General features: G+C 40.7%; 2 protein-coding genes across 2 annotated transcripts in view; both read right to left on the reverse strand.

Annotated features, from left to right (window-relative positions):
- The window catches only part of ZC2HC1B (zinc finger C2HC-type containing 1B), a gene marked incomplete at its 5' end in the record, with an annotated part of 264,177 nt that extends 262,290 nt beyond the window's left edge, over positions 1 to 1,887 (reverse strand). The window contains 1 exon segment of the mRNA XM_061378453.1: positions 1,756 to 1,887. Coding sequence (XP_061234437.1) covers positions 1,756 to 1,887 — 132 coding nt within the window.
- Positions 1,888 to 4,345: 2,458 nt separating this feature from the next.
- On the reverse strand, positions 4,346 to 13,314 carry LTV1 (LTV1 ribosome biogenesis factor). The gene is made up of 11 exons (XM_061378108.1): positions 13,186 to 13,314; positions 11,851 to 11,982; positions 11,180 to 11,368; positions 10,053 to 10,140; positions 9,002 to 9,122; positions 8,256 to 8,499; positions 7,623 to 7,750; positions 6,580 to 6,719; positions 6,328 to 6,380; positions 5,414 to 5,614; positions 4,346 to 4,844 (listed from the first exon to the last, which is right to left on the reverse strand). The coding sequence occupies exons 1-11, from the start codon at positions 13,186 to 13,188 to the stop codon at positions 4,731 to 4,733; spliced, it is 1,413 nt and encodes a 470-aa protein (XP_061234092.1). The 5' UTR covers positions 13,189 to 13,314; the 3' UTR covers positions 4,346 to 4,730.
- Between the last annotated feature and the right edge of the window lie 2,093 nt (positions 13,315 to 15,407).

Below are 15,407 nucleotides of genomic sequence, written 5' to 3' on the forward strand. Positions count from 1 at the left end.
CAGGAACAGTCCTGTTGGGCTCCCCCTGCTCCCCAACACACTTGGTTTTCTTTCCTTCTTGGTTAAAGGGAAAACAGGCTGATCCTGCTCAAGAGGCCTATATTTACATTATTAGTTCTTTGAATTTATGAAAGTATTCTAGACCAGGGAAAAACAGCAGCACTGTTCATTCTGTTACCTCCACTGAAACAGTGACAGCCCCAGGGTGCAGGGAAGCAGCTGCTTACCAGCACACATAAGGCAACAGCTCAGGAGAACTAGGGTAACACCTGCAGCTGCGAGCACAGGGGAAGGTTAGGTAGGTAGATACTGGGTGCTCAATCTGTGGAAGAGCCACACCTCATGGCAAAGAGGTTTTAAGGTTCAGAAGTGTCTCAGATTTTAGCATCAACCTCACTCTTTTGCAGCAGGACGGGCAACCCCCTTTGTGAGGAACACAGTGAAAGCAAGGACCAATCTACCTCTTTCTCTTTTGTACTGTGGATCACACCTACTTGAGACCACCTGCAGCTGCTAAATTAAAGACTCCTTTCTTATCTTCCTTTGCTTACTCCCTTTTCCAGTTCTCAGTTACTCTACTCAATCTTTTCATTAATTTCTCTATGCCATCCACTCTTCCTCTAAGAGGTAAGCAGCTGCTTGCATTTTGGTTACAGCTCAGCTGGGCCAAACCCACCTCATTTCACTACAGCACACACTTCTAAATTCCCATTTCCCTTCGAATCTTTCTACTCATGTGCTTTGGGTCCTTATCTTCTGATTCTAGATATTTTTGATGGCAAGCCTGAGGATTCCTCTGCAGGACCAAGAGGGCAGCAGACACCTGCCAAGCAGGTACTGAGGACCACGTCAGTCCTGCATCACCAAGGCACAGAGAGGCATTACAGGATTTGTATCATGCTAGTCACAGTAACAAGACACTTCCTGTCTCCCTCAAAACATAGACAGCTGTCTGCTCAAATGGTTTTGTTAGAGCAAACCAGCATGTTCTTCATGTATCTGATCACAGATACCAAACACGGAACTACTAACACAGGGTATCTCCCCCTTCATCTCAGCACTCATAATCACTCAGCTTCCACCGTACTTTTCTTGTCTGTTTTTTGGTTTTTCACTGAATCGGACTTTAGTTCTGTCGTGGGGCTGATCTGATCTACCACAGAGCCACAGGATCAGTAATGCAAACTGAGGAGGGGAGGGGTGCATGCAGAGCCCACCCCTTGCAGAAAAACCCTGCTGTTGGGTTGTGCCAGGCAAACTGTGCAGCCACCCATTTAGTTCGTAATCCAGGGATCAGGGAGGTCAGGGGGAATCTTTTCATTCACTTCAGAAGGCTTTGGAACAGAGCCTGGTGCCCGCATTATGCTCTCAAAAGGACTACTTATCAGATGGTTTATTAGTCTGTTTTTCCCAGGAAGCCTGAAATAACAAGTTCTGCCTAGAAACCTGGAGACCAAAGGAAGCTTCAGGTTAGGAATTTATGTCTCACCAAGAGATAATGTAATTTTAAACACAATCTGTAGTAATCACCTGGTTTTGGGCAGGCAGGTAAATGAAGATTTGTGCGCGCTCAGTAATTCTCTAATCAAGCTCACTTAATTCATTTAATCATTTATCAGATCATTTGCTCTTTCAACATGCGTTTAACCCATTTCTCTACTAGCCGCCACCTCCTCCTTGCCCAGTGCTCACCACCCTTCAGCTGAACTCATCAACATTCCTCATTAACAGTCCCATTAAAAAAAATTAAATTACCAGAACATCTTGTGCAAAATGTCTTCCACAGATTCTGCAAGGAGCCAGATCTTGACTTCGGGCAAATGCGTGAAACGCAAACCATGCAAGAGTCTCAGTTACATAGTACAAGATTGCTTGACTACAGCGGAGTCAGCATTTGCCCTGAGCCCTTGCTGCAACAGTATTTCACTGTCAGAAAGGAACATGCCCGGTCATCTGCCAGGGCTCCCTTTCACAGTGTTACCTGATTTACCTTGTTCCTACGATGCACAAGCTCACCTTCACTACAATGGACAGCTTTTTGTTTTCCACATGACTGCTCAGTTATGTCCTTTCACAATGACATCATGATTGGATAAGATGATGGAAGAGTAGTTCATTGCTGCATGAATTCAGGGGGGGGCAGGCTGCTGGAAAGCTAAAGCAGGCGACTTGCACCTCTATTTATCCCAGTTCATCAGGAGCCAGCAATACCCAGCAATGGCTTGGGGTAAACTGTCGCTATTCCAGAAAGCTGTAGTTGTCACATTAAATGTGATGCACTCCTCATTCTTAAGACAGAAGTTTCCATAACATGCCAGCCAGCCAGCATTCCAAGATTATCTTACTTTGTAGATGTCAAATTTGTGGGGATTTTTTTTTTAATCAGTCTTTTTTTTTTTGGAAAAAAAGAATTAAAAGGTTTTTAAGTTACACAGAAAGTAGATTCAAAGCCTTTCTGACTCCAATGGCAGTCACATATTCTCATTTCAGAGCAAGGACATGACTTGTATTAAAACAAAACCAGCTTTCAGGAAAACTTCAATAACTAAGATCCCTTTTCACAAGGTGTGCAACCTACAGAGAGAAAAACTTCAAATACAAGTGTTCCTTACCTGCTCTTGCTGAGACAAAAGAAACCTTGTCTTACTGATCAGATGTGTGACTGCTTTTGTTTCTTTTTCCTTCAGATTTTACTATATTCCAAGGCACAGAGTTAAGGTTACTATACTGTTTCATTGATGACAAGCTGTCCTGGGTTCAGCAGTAGCAGTCATTTTTCTCCTTGGCAGCTGGTGCAGTGCTATATTTTGACTTTCGGGCTGGGAACAGAGCTGGTAACACCGATGTTTTGGTTTGGCCAAGGACTTTCTGAGTCTCATGCTCTGCCAGGGAGGAGGGAAGCCGGGAGGAAGCAGAGACAGGACACCTGACCCAAACTGACCAAAGAGGTATTCCATACCACCGCACGTCATGCCCAGGATATAACTGGAGTTACCTGGAAGGGCTAGCTCACTGCGGGGTTGGAGGAGGTATCAGCCAGTGCTTGGTCGGGCTGGTGGAGAAGAGTTATCGGTCACCTGGTGATGAGGTGTTGTATTCTCTTCCCTTGTTATTTCCTTTATCATTACTATTGTTGGTGGTAGCAGTAGTGATTTGTGTTATACCTTAGTTACTAAACTGTTCTTATCTCAACCCGTGGGAGCTGCATTCTTTTGATTCTCCTCTCCATCCCTCCAGGAGTAGGGGAGGGCAAGAAGCTGGGGAGTGAACGAGCTGTCTGGCTGGGTTTAGACCACGACACAAGCATAGAGAAACAAAGCAATTCTATAAACTTTTTGACGCTTACTCTCTTTAAATGTCTTCCCACTTTTGTTCCCTAGCAACATATTTCTGTGTCTGTGCTTAGTCTGGAATATCATCTTCAAGTGTCTTCCTCTGCCTCCCCCAGCCTTTATTCTGTTCTCATCCCCTCAAGGATTTGGCTGATACAGCTTGTTTTATTTTTTTTTTAAAAAGGGAATTTAGGCATGAGCACAGTTATCAGGGAATAAGCAATGAGAAGTCAGGGAAAAGGATAATTCACCACAGATTAGTTACTTTAGACATGTAGCAGAGCAGATGAGTTAAGGACTGGTAAAGAACATGTGCACTGTCTTTAATTTAAAGGCTCTCCCTTTCTGTAAGTCACAGAATCACATGCCACCCAAAACACTAAGCAGCATCTGATACTCACTTGCTCCATTTCCATTTAACTACTTACCTGGTATTTGACTCATCTCAATAGAATGGTTTCTCAGGTGTCCTCTTCTGTGTTGCTGTCAGGAGCCATGAGTACTAGCTGGTGTCTTCCTTACTCAAGAGCTTGCTATTCTAAGTTAACACACATCAGCATTACGTAATTAACAATTATGACACAGGCAGACCCTCTTTAAACCTGTGAAGCACATGAAAACTAGTGCAGGTACTGGCTAAATGAAAACTTGTTCTAATCTTACAGGTGATTCTTACTGATTTGGTTAACAGTCTCTTTGACAACTTTAGAAAATGCTTAATCTAGATGTGAAAACTCCACTGACACTTCAATTTCCTGAGCAGTGATCAAGAGATTTTTAAATAGAATCACAGAATCATAGAATAGTTAGGGTTGGAAAGGGCCTTAAGATCATCTAGTTCCAACTCCCCTGCCATGTCTGTTTATTCCCTTCACTAAAATCATGTTACTTTATCAGTATATTATAAAAGCCTTCTTCCAATAAAAACAAGTACTTTGAACTGTTTCTGTACATTAAAAGGCCTCATCAGTCCTTCTGCTGCATTTAAGTATAAGGGAGAGAAGAAACACAGATGCTTTGTAAACTGAGATAATTTAATAGAAGAATTTAACCAGATAGATCAGTAAGATTCTGATTTGTTGAATACATATACAAATATGTATATAAAACTTTGTCCAGTGATAGTGTGTAAAAATATACACTTTTTATAATTTTAATATCTTTCTATTGTAATGAAACTGCAAAAGTTGCCAGGTCACTCACGACAGAATAGACATCACTAATAGATGGTTTTATGCGTAACTGCATTTCAGAAAGAATAACAAGTTACTGGTTCTTGTTACAGTAGGATGTGAATAAACCCCTTGGAGCATGACTGGCAAAGCTACGAGTTAGCAGCTCCCTTCTCAATACAAATGAAAAGTTGAGGTTGTTTCCAAAGCAAGTTCCTCAGTTTCATCAAGATAGCTTCAGTCCTTGAACGTTCTGTTTCAGATTGAGCAACTCTTTCTCTTGCCTCGTTTTCTCCAATTTGAAGGCTAGCTTGTTGGCTTTCTTTTCCATCCTGCGTTCCTGTGCGTATCAATAATTACAGATTTAGAAAACAGCCATGACATGCAAGAGGAAACCATTCTAATTAACAGTTCCAGATCATGAAAACAGCAGCAATCTGGACAATAATATTATTTATGGCACTAATTATTAGCAGTGAAATCGTGTACCACGAAGATTACCATCTTTAATCAGCTGAAGCTTCTGATATGCTGGCAATTTCTGTTCCTAAATAAAACAACTAGTATCTCACTGCGGCAAATTAAGATTTCCCACATTTCTTTCAGAGCTTTTTTTACATCACAACTGTTTCCTTTGCCTCCCTAGAAAATTAAACGTAAGGGCTCCTTCCAGTGCTATAGTGGCCACAATTACATATGTAACAGTCCCAAAATTAGGATGACAAAATTATGATGTTAACTTTCTTTCCAGTGGATTTTTTAAAGAAGCAGTAACCAGTCTCTTGAGACCAGCAAGTCTTTCCCATTGATTTCCAGACACAAGAACAAGTGAGCTTTAAAAAAGTTTGTGAGACAGAATTCAGATAATGTAACACGTTTTTGCAGGTTCTTATTTAAAACAAAGCATACCTTTCGCTCCTCTTTTATTGCCTGTTTTCTAGCTCTGCGATCCTCTTTGCTCTCGTCTTTGGAACGGGGCTGTGTTGATGCTCTTGGCAGGTCGCTGCCATTAATCATTTGCATGCGTTCCATCTGCTTAGCAGTAAGACTTTTCTGAGGCAAAATGTGTAGAGGAATTCCAGTCTTCTGAGAAATTTTTATGGGTTTGGGCTAAAATAGAGAGCAGATTACGTATGAATGGCCCCCAGCTCCGTCTGCAAGGAGTGCACACCACACTGCCTTATCAGTATAAAAACATTAGATTCAGATTTAACGTAATAAACATGGAAGTTTCCTCACACAATTTTCTTCCCTCAGAAAAACACACATTAATCCCTAAGAAAGAAATCAACCTGTGAAGAGAATTTGGCCTCCCAGAATAAGCAAAAAAATATAATCTTCCTTTTATTTAAATATTACTAAAAGGCACTTAACATTCCTTTAGAAACTTCCACAGAAAAGGTTTCCTTTCACAATTTCGAATATCAAGCTATGTTCCAATGATAGGAAATGTCTAGAAGACCAAAAGAACTAGAAGAAATTGTTTCAAAGTGTATTTTCAAGAAAAAAAACCCAAGCAATGTGTGCTTGTGAGACACAGATCACACAAGGGCATATCACAGATAACAAGAAGGTAAATTCCGCACTCTGCATTTCTGTCCTGCTATTACAGAAACTTTGAACTTAAGCTACTTTCCTTTTACTAACAGAAAAAATGTACCCAAACTCTTCTTCAGTACAGAAGTACTATCAAAGTTAGCACCCTCCCAACCCTCTTTTCTACTCCTTCTTTTAAAAACAGATATCCATTGAGAAAACAATCATTTTGGTCTCAAGTTTTTCCATGCCAGGGTATTACTCAAGAATAAGTTTGATGATCTTACCTTTGATGGCTCCTTAATAAGTGTTGGGTGATTATATAAGTTTGAGTATGTACCTAGGTCACAAAAAGAAATAGTAGTGAAGGCTTGCAAACAGACTTTAGGTAGATTTATTATTAATTGTATTACTACTTAGTCCTTGAAAATTCACAAGCATTAACTATTTTACCTAAAGCACTGTCAGAAAAGTTCTGAGATCACGTATCGTTTACTTTGAAATCCTAGGAAGACACAAGAGAACACCAAAATACTTACTCAAAATGGATTCGCAATCCCATTTTTCTTTTGGTTCCTCAACAACTACAGTTACTATTTCTTCCTTTTCTTCTTCACTTTCCTCATTCATAGGAGAGTCTAAATCTTCACAAGGTTCAAGAGTATCCAATTTCACGCAACTTTAAAGTCCAAAGAACAAAAAAACTAAGGTTTATCTTTTATTGAAAATGTGTAATTATGTAAACCTAGTGTCCACTCAGTAAAACCCCAAACTAAAGAAAGATATTCCCAATGGAACTTGCAGCAATGTTAAGTTCCCTTAACTAAGCATCCACAAAATACACTAAAACATTAGTTCAAGAGATAAGAGTCAAGAAAAGTATTATGGGATTTTGTACGTAACAGAAAATATTTGTGACTGGAGGACAGGAAGAGAAGAGGATATACTTTTTAGTCTGTAAGCAAGGCAGCTCTGTAGAAGAATATGTACTCTGCTACTAACCAGTCATCTTTCACTACAAGGGACACACTACTGTATCTTTCAATCAGGAAACGCAAAACTAACGTGAGAACACTTAGTCATTTAACTTTGGGATATTATCACCTGCTTTAAGACAAAGTGAATATACTATGGAAATGTAGTCTTACATGGTCACAGGGCTGCTTTATAAGCACTAATTTCTGCAGTGCTACAACAGCAATAATAGTCACTTGCGAGTTCATTATCATGAAACTAGGTATACAATGGAATCAGCTGCACACCAGCAGGACAGAATATACTTTGCTAGAACAGCAAAAACAAAGGTAAAGGTGTAGGGAGAAAGGTAAGTTACACTAAAAAGGGAAAGGAAGAAAGTCTCTAAGTATTACTTGCACTAACCTCAATGCACTTATACAATCATCTCACAAGTTAAGACTGACATTCAGTGACAAAAAAACCTGAATAATATTTATACATAGCTGCTTTTACTGTGGGATGTAATCTTTGAGTACAAGAAACAGTATACCCAAAGTTTCAATACAAACACAGGATAACTTAAATGAAACTACTTATATGAAGCAGTACTTCTGGGGACACATACTTTTTTGCTTTCTCTTTGTAGTAATCATTCAGGACTTCCTGCAACCGAGCATTGTCTGTGTTAATATAGCCTTCTAACTCCACATTATCCAAGGCTCCAATTTCATCTTCATCAAATTGTTCAAAAAACTAAAATAAAGAAGTGGGTATCTGTAATTAGATCACATTTGTTATGCAACTTCTTGATAGCCTAAAGAAGATCTATACATTTCTTTCTACTGGCCCCTTTTTCGCCTCCCCTCTCATTTGCTGAACAACTGCCAAACACACCTGCAGTAGGATTTCTTCCTTACTGTCAGTATTCTTCTGGCACAGGAGTCACAAAGTTATCCTTTACAGTATATAGATCACCTTCTAGAAAATGTTTCTTATTCTGATGCATTATTTCAATCTGCACGCTAAAAAACCTGTCACTGCTCATGACAAAAGGTACATCATATTTCCAATGACATCATTTCATGAAGCTATAATTGACATGGAGAAGAGAAAGGGTGAAAGAACTGAGTCTTTCCCAGGCATTTGCACAGGCATACAGGACACCACCTTGTGTGCATTTTGACTGAGATGAATCAAAAGACTAAAGAAGCATTTTAGCACCCTTATGTTTAACAATTACTTTCCTGAGCTGCCTCACCTTCTCAAATCTGTCATCCAGCAGGGTTAACTGCTCATTCCTTCTCATTACTGAAGATGTCATAGAATAATCTGTGAAACGACTCCTGGTTTCTTCTTGCATAAAAAGAAATTCTTTCATCCGTCCATTAACCCCATCATCTGACAAAGGCTCTTCTGAATCACGGTCATTACTGCAAGTATCCTTTTCATCACTATCATCCTCCACATCTTCCCACTCATCTTCATGCTCAGCATCTGATTCCCTGAACAGAAGTTTAAAACAGTTTTAGAGTAATACATGGATGTTTCCATAGCTCTGACCAACACTGGGTTATCTGAAACAATTGAGCAATAATAAATTTAAATCTTGAAAGGGAAAGATAAAACTACCTTCAAGCCAGTAAAAGAAAAACGAGTTTAGCATAACTATGTTGCCAAAGCCAGCATACTAATTTTGTCTGAAAGCTAAAACATTTCCAATGACTTCAATTCAAGAATCCTACTACTCCATACATTGCATCTGGAAACAAATACATATAAACCATACGCACAAAGTAACAAATGAAATCTTATCTTGGATAACACATGAAAATTTGATTTTTTAAGCTACCACCTACATAAGACAAGGTAATACCTTTCCCTTTAACATACGTAAGCATTCAATTTGAAACCTTAAACCATTCTTGCTTCCTACAAGAACATAAAATAACAAATAGCATCATTCTTATTTACATATGACAAACAGTTCTACAAAGCTGTATCTACCCCTTCTGTGGGTCATTTGCTTGTAGAACAAAATCATCTTCCAGGATATTTTCTGGATTTTCAAAGTCAAAATCATCATCAAGAGCTGCAACAATATCAGGGTCAAAATCTAGCCGTGGTCCTAGAAAGTTAAAAAACAAACAAACCACCACTTAAATATGTAAGTTTCTCTGACAATACGAAGCTATTTTCCTGGATAATAATCAATCCAGCTAGACTTTTAATTTCCACTAAGGAAAGATTCAACTTAAGTATCACAAGATTCCTCAATAACATTTGTAGACCTGATACAAGCCAGGGCAAGTCACCAGCCTCTTGTCAATTTTCTTCATCCAGAAATGAAAATTCTCCAGAGGTCTTGCACTTCCATAAATGGACTCTAATACATTTTACTTAGAATACTGTAGAAGCAAAACTATCTAAGTTAAAGTACTGTACAATCAACTGCCAAGCCTAGCTCCCAGCCCTTTAAATTCCCTACATTACAAAAGGTCAGAAAGTTTCTCTACTGCAATTAACAGCAGTGTCTTTAGCATTCTTCTGTTAGGACAGAAACCCACCACAATTACCTTCTGTTATGAAGAATTAAGATAGCTGTACAACAAATGTTCAGTGCAAACACGGATACGTAGCAAAAGTGTACTTAAAGCCTGTAACACTGAAACAATACTAATGAAGGAAAGAAAACACCACTCAGCCTATGAAAAGAAGGGAATTTTTGAGAATGAAAATCCAGTTCAGCCTTTGATTCAAACAGATGCATTAACAAATCAAGTCTGAGCTACAGCTCTCCCGTTATTATTTTGTATTTACTACACAAGAGCTCAAGGATTCTGCACCCCCTGACATCCCCAGCAAAGCTAAAAATCTATTATTAGTGAATCACAGACAGAAGTCTCAAACTGAAACACAGGTCTCTTACAGATCATTATTTATGTCTGCTATCAAGCCTGTTCTAAACCAAAACTAATATGACACTGTAATTGAAGCTATCATTCCATCTAGTACCTAGATGGCAACCCAAGTTACTGAAAGGTAAAAGATTTGATACCTGAAACAGGAGCAGCTTTATTTAACAAGCCCACATCTTCTTCAAACTCTGTGGCAAATACTGAGGAAGGTAACTTAATAGATGGTGCCTTAGAAAAAGAAACAAACCCCAATATTACAATATACTTGTTCTCAGTTTCTCATTTGAGTTCACATTCATGAAAACATGCAGATAATCACATGACCAAAAGAAACTCTGTGAGCATTTCTTCAGTGTTAAGACAAGCCCTACTTTATTGGTGGCAAGTTTTCAAAGTTATGCAATGAAAGCCAGGTAAACTGTTGGCAACATTCATTCTCATGTCAATATTCTCCAGGTAAAGATACAGTATTTTTGCATTTCTCAAGCTTTTTAGAGAATGGCTCTACAGCACAATTAAATCTGTAAAACTTTTTGGTTTGGAGAACACTTAACACATATTTGAAATTACCCTTTTATTGAAAGTCTTCATAGAATGGTTTGGGTTGGAAAAGACCTTAAGTTCCAAACCCCCTGCCATAGGCAGAGACGCCTCACACTAGACCGTATCGCCCAAGGCTCTTTCAGTCTGGCCTTGAACACTGCCAGGAATGGAGCACTTACCACTTCTCTGGGCAACTCATTACCCCACCAATCTCACAGAAAAGAACTTCATTATATCTAACCTGTACTTCCCCTCTTCAGGTTTAAACCCATTGTCCCTTGTCCTATCACTACAGTCCCTGATGAAGAGTCACCAAGGAACTGAAGTTTGTTTTTACTCCCTCAGGGTTCTGTCACATTCACTTTAAAAACACAGTGCACTGGTAACAGAATCTGGTTTATTTGTAACTCCCAGTGCATTCAAGATTTCTAAAAATCATAAAAACAAATGCCAACCCCAGGAAAATGCATGACTTGTTCAAACAAATAAGCCATCTCTTTCAAGGAAAGCTTGGAATGGGTACATGGTGTTTTAACACTGTGCTAGCAAAAACTGTGGCTCATCAACTTTTATTTTCACTTGTAGGAAAATCTTACTGTAGGTCAAAAGGGTCCTTATATATAAATAGTGATCACAGTCACTATATGAATATGGTTAATGTGTCTACAGAATGCTAAACTCCAACAAACAGGCTAAAATTATTATCAGCAAAAATACTGCTTACTGGAACTCGCTGAATTTCATCTTCTATGCGCCCCTCACTTGTGACAACAATTCTGCTTTGCTGCCCACGAACAGAAGGGACAAGCTCAGAGGGACCAGAGGCTTCTTTTAGATGCTGAAGATAGTCATAGTCATCATCGAAGAAGACTCCATACTTCCGTTGCTCTTCCCTCCTCCGCTCATCATGCCCCTTGGGATTGTAGAAAGAAATACATGGAGTTACTCAAGTCCATTTAAAACTCACTAGCAAAAACAAAAGCAATTCATCTATTGAGAATAACTGAATTATAGAGTCCTGTAGTCCTCTCTCCACTCATTACCCTAACTCACAGCGTACTTGAACATTGTAACCTATCTGTTCAGTGTTCAGGTGCTGTGTGAACATAGCCTTAAACTTTTTCCATAAGCAGCATAACAGACCCTGCCTCTTCAGGGCAGGTGAGGCAATTTTTGTTGTTTTTTTTAATACATTTCTAATGCCAGTTGAGGTAAGCCAGCAGGTCATAACTCACAACTATCATATTCCCCACAACATCCTCTTCCTTTTAATAAGCTGGACTAAAAACTACCTTCTCTCAGACTACGTTCTGAATTGTGCAATTTCATACCCACTTTTCCCTCCTGCAGCACTTCTTATCTGAATCAACCTCCATATTAAAAGTGAGTATTTACTTTCTGTGTAGGCAGTAGAACTCTCTGGGGTGCAGTATCATCAGCAGCAAGTGGATCCCTCTGACTTCTGTGCACTAAATGAAATGTTACCGCTTTCTTCTTCTCTATGAAGGGTTTCTTCTTCTTGTGAGGCTGAAAAAGGACATTTGATGAATCATTACAAAAAAATGAAATTAAACGCACCTAAAAAAGAATTTTATTCTGCCTGGAGCATGCTACTCAATTCGTTTTAAGGAAATATCAGCATATTTAGAGGCAAAAAGCAAAAAAAGACTAGCAGTAGGCTTAAGTCTTCTCACCACCTTCACAACAGCCATTTCATATACTCTAATACTATATTCAGCTGCAAAATAGCAATACATTGGTACAATAAATATTTGGTTGTAGCATATACACCTTAACATATAACACTAGAAAGGAATTTTTAAATAAGTACTTTCTGAACACTGGGTCAAATCTGAAACAAACTTCACCCAAGCAAGGTAGGAAACTGAGCTTAGGAAATTCATCTGGACACACCTAGCTTTCTGAAATTTAGACATCTGTTCCTACACCAGTAATTCACTACCAATCATGAAAGCTGCACCACTACACACACAAACATAGCTCTAATAACAAAAACGTATCTACATTATGGACAAACACAAATCTTGAGCCTTCTAACTGGGTGAAAGCCTCTTCTGCAAGTCAGCACATCTGACCTGGGGAAACACTTTAATCGAAGTGTCCAGCTTTACTTACATACCAAAACATGTTAACAGATACACGCACCTGGCAAACTCCTTTATGGATCTAGCCTATCTTCTTTACCTGGCAACATTAAGTATAAAACACGACACACTATGTCATATCAAAGCTAAGAGTATCTGAACTGCAGACATACGTTTGGAGTTAAAACCCCCAAACTGCACTTCAAGACGTTATGCTCTCAGCAGCCAAAAAGGAAACATAGTACTTTTCTGGAAGCAGGGCACTTGCTACCCTCACAAACCTGCCGGTGGCTGATGGCACAACAAAAAGTGCTTGAGACACAGGGAACCTAACCCCACTCACGGCCCCTAACATGCCCACCACCTGGGCTGCTCTCAGGGAAGCAGGCTGCCCCTTCTCTTCCCCGCCGCAGGCCCGGAGTTACCGGAGCGGATGCCGGAGCCCGAGGAGGCTCCTGGAGAGCTCAGCAAGCAAAGCGGCCAACGGACCGTTTACCCCTTCACACCGCGCTACGGGAACGGCCGAGTTCAACCCAAACGCTGGGAGAGAACGGATGGGGACGACAGTCAGCGAGGCGCTCGCGGCCGCCCAGTTGCCTGTCCCCACCCTCCTTCTCCTCCTCACCATGGCGCCAGAGCAGGCCGGGCAGCCAACGCTGCCCACTGGCAAGAAGAACCGCTAGCGCCCAGCACCCTGATCCTTCTCGCTCTCACGCGGGCCAGCCGTCACCACCGCCGAGTTGCGGTCTCCATCTTGGGATAAACCAGTGACCAACGGGAAGGGGGGGAAATGGTGATAGGCTGCCAGGTCGAGCAGGGCCTTTTGTTACCCAGTAATAAAACAATGAGGATTTCCTCAAATTGAAGTAGTACTTTAATAAAAAAGAAGCTCCGTGAACTCAATCACGGTAATTTCTCCAACCCTCTAGAGGCATATTTTCTCACTCCCCCAAAAAACTGGTGGAGAATGGTACCGCCCTCAGTGGGCCTTATAGGCAGCACGCTTTGCAGTGGACCGAAGGGCTATGCGCGTGCGCAGAGGCAGAGCTGTCACTCGCGGGGCTGGAGGCGGGGTTTAGGGATTGGCGTCACCTCAGCTGCGCCGCGCAGTGCGCGGAGGTGCGGCTGCTGCTGCTGCGGCAGGAGGGCGCGCTGCGCTCTGAGGCGGTGCGGAGCGGAGCGGTTCCATAGGCTCCACAGGAACGGGAAGTTCCCAGCTGGACCTAGAGGAGCAGGGGCTTGTAGCGGCGCGGTTGCCTTGCGGTGCAAGCGAAGGAGGCGAGAGAAGGTTATGTGACAGACGTTAGTCACGTCACTCCACCAAGCGCTCAGGCGCGGCTATAAAACACAATAAAGTTCTATAGAGAAACCGTGTGAGACAGGAGGCGCAGCACAGCAGTGCTGGCCTCTTCAACTAGCTGGGCCACAGGGCACACACACCTTCGCCGTTTGGCTATGCACAAGCTCACATCCAAGCCGAGTTTGAAAGCTTACGTGTAAATAATACGTATTCACATCAACCGTGTTTTGCCATATGTAAGTTCTTAATTCTTGTGCTGTGACACTGTAGCTGTATAAATTACACATATGCCATGCAAGCATGCATAGTCACAAACACACAGGTGCATACATACAAGCTCCCTGCTAAGGAAAGCAGGCTTAGTATTTTAGGAGTAGGACGTGAAACTGTTTTGTTGCATTTCAAAAAGCAAGTGTAAAACACAGAGGGAGCAGCTTCTTCCGTGTGCATTTAGGCAATTAAATCTGTGACAACTATGGAAAGGCTGTTCCTGAAAATTAAGATAGAATTATCCACATTTGATGTGTGTATACGTAAACAGCTATATGTATATGTATACCATAAAATACTAGCTTTAATCATGTTTGCGTGGATTTCATTGTTTTTCAGTAGATGTCACTAAAGCTCCAAAAAAGCCTAGATTTTCAGTCTTCTGTGTGAAATCTCACATCTTTACAATCCAGTTTCATCACATCACTTATGGAAATGACTTCTGTACTCAGAGTAATTAAACCACCTCTGCATAGATTTGTATAAAGGTTAGACCTTCCTTTCCTCTTGCTTCCTGACAGTACAAGGTGAGGTCCTTGTCATCCTGTCACGCACCTTGAAGGTTGTAGTGGTACTGGAAGGTTAGCAACCCTTTGACTGCATGCTGTGAATGGGGTTTTCAGGACTGCCCCTGACAGGAGCAGCAGGGACAGGTAGAATAGGAGATCTAGCTTTTCATAAAGTAGCTGAGAGCAGAATTGCCCAACTGTTAAAGATACATTTATCTGTAGGGAAACCGATTAGATTACTACTCACTGCTTCCAGGTTCCTGAGGTAGCTCTGACACCCATAAAAGTGCCAAGTACTTGTATGTAGATGTGGTAACAGGATTATAACTGGCAATCGCCTAAACGTGATCACCCCCTAACAGTGGCAGTACTGTCATTCCTTGTACACCAAATCTGGTCTAGGAGCATCATACCTGTCTGGAAGTGGGAAAAAGATTGTTTACTCTCAGCTCTGTTGTTAATTGTCTGTTTCATATGTGTAAGCTGAATTTGCTTCTTCAGTTTTTTAAGTCTCAAGGTTTTCTGTCTTGCTTTAATTCATACTCTGCACCTTGTATTTCCTGTTTAGATTCTAAGTGTTTAGCAAGAAGGATCTATACTATATGTTCACACTGTGATTAAAACAACAGGCTCCCTTGTCACAGAAGACTGATAGTGTATGCCAACAGTAATACACCTGGAGATTAGTTTTAAAATAGAGGGATTAACGATAATAAGCATCATATTAATGGTTGAACCCAATGATCTTAAAGGTCTTTTCGAACCAAT

The sequence above is a fragment of the Neopsephotus bourkii genome, unplaced genomic scaffold (genome assembly GCF_033783945.1).
Source record: "Neopsephotus bourkii isolate Nb327-2 ecotype Australia unplaced genomic scaffold, CSIRO-AGI_Nbou_v1 NB_1765, whole genome shotgun sequence".
In the NCBI taxonomy this organism is placed as follows: domain Eukaryota; kingdom Metazoa; phylum Chordata; class Aves; order Psittaciformes; family Psittacidae; genus Neopsephotus; species Neopsephotus bourkii.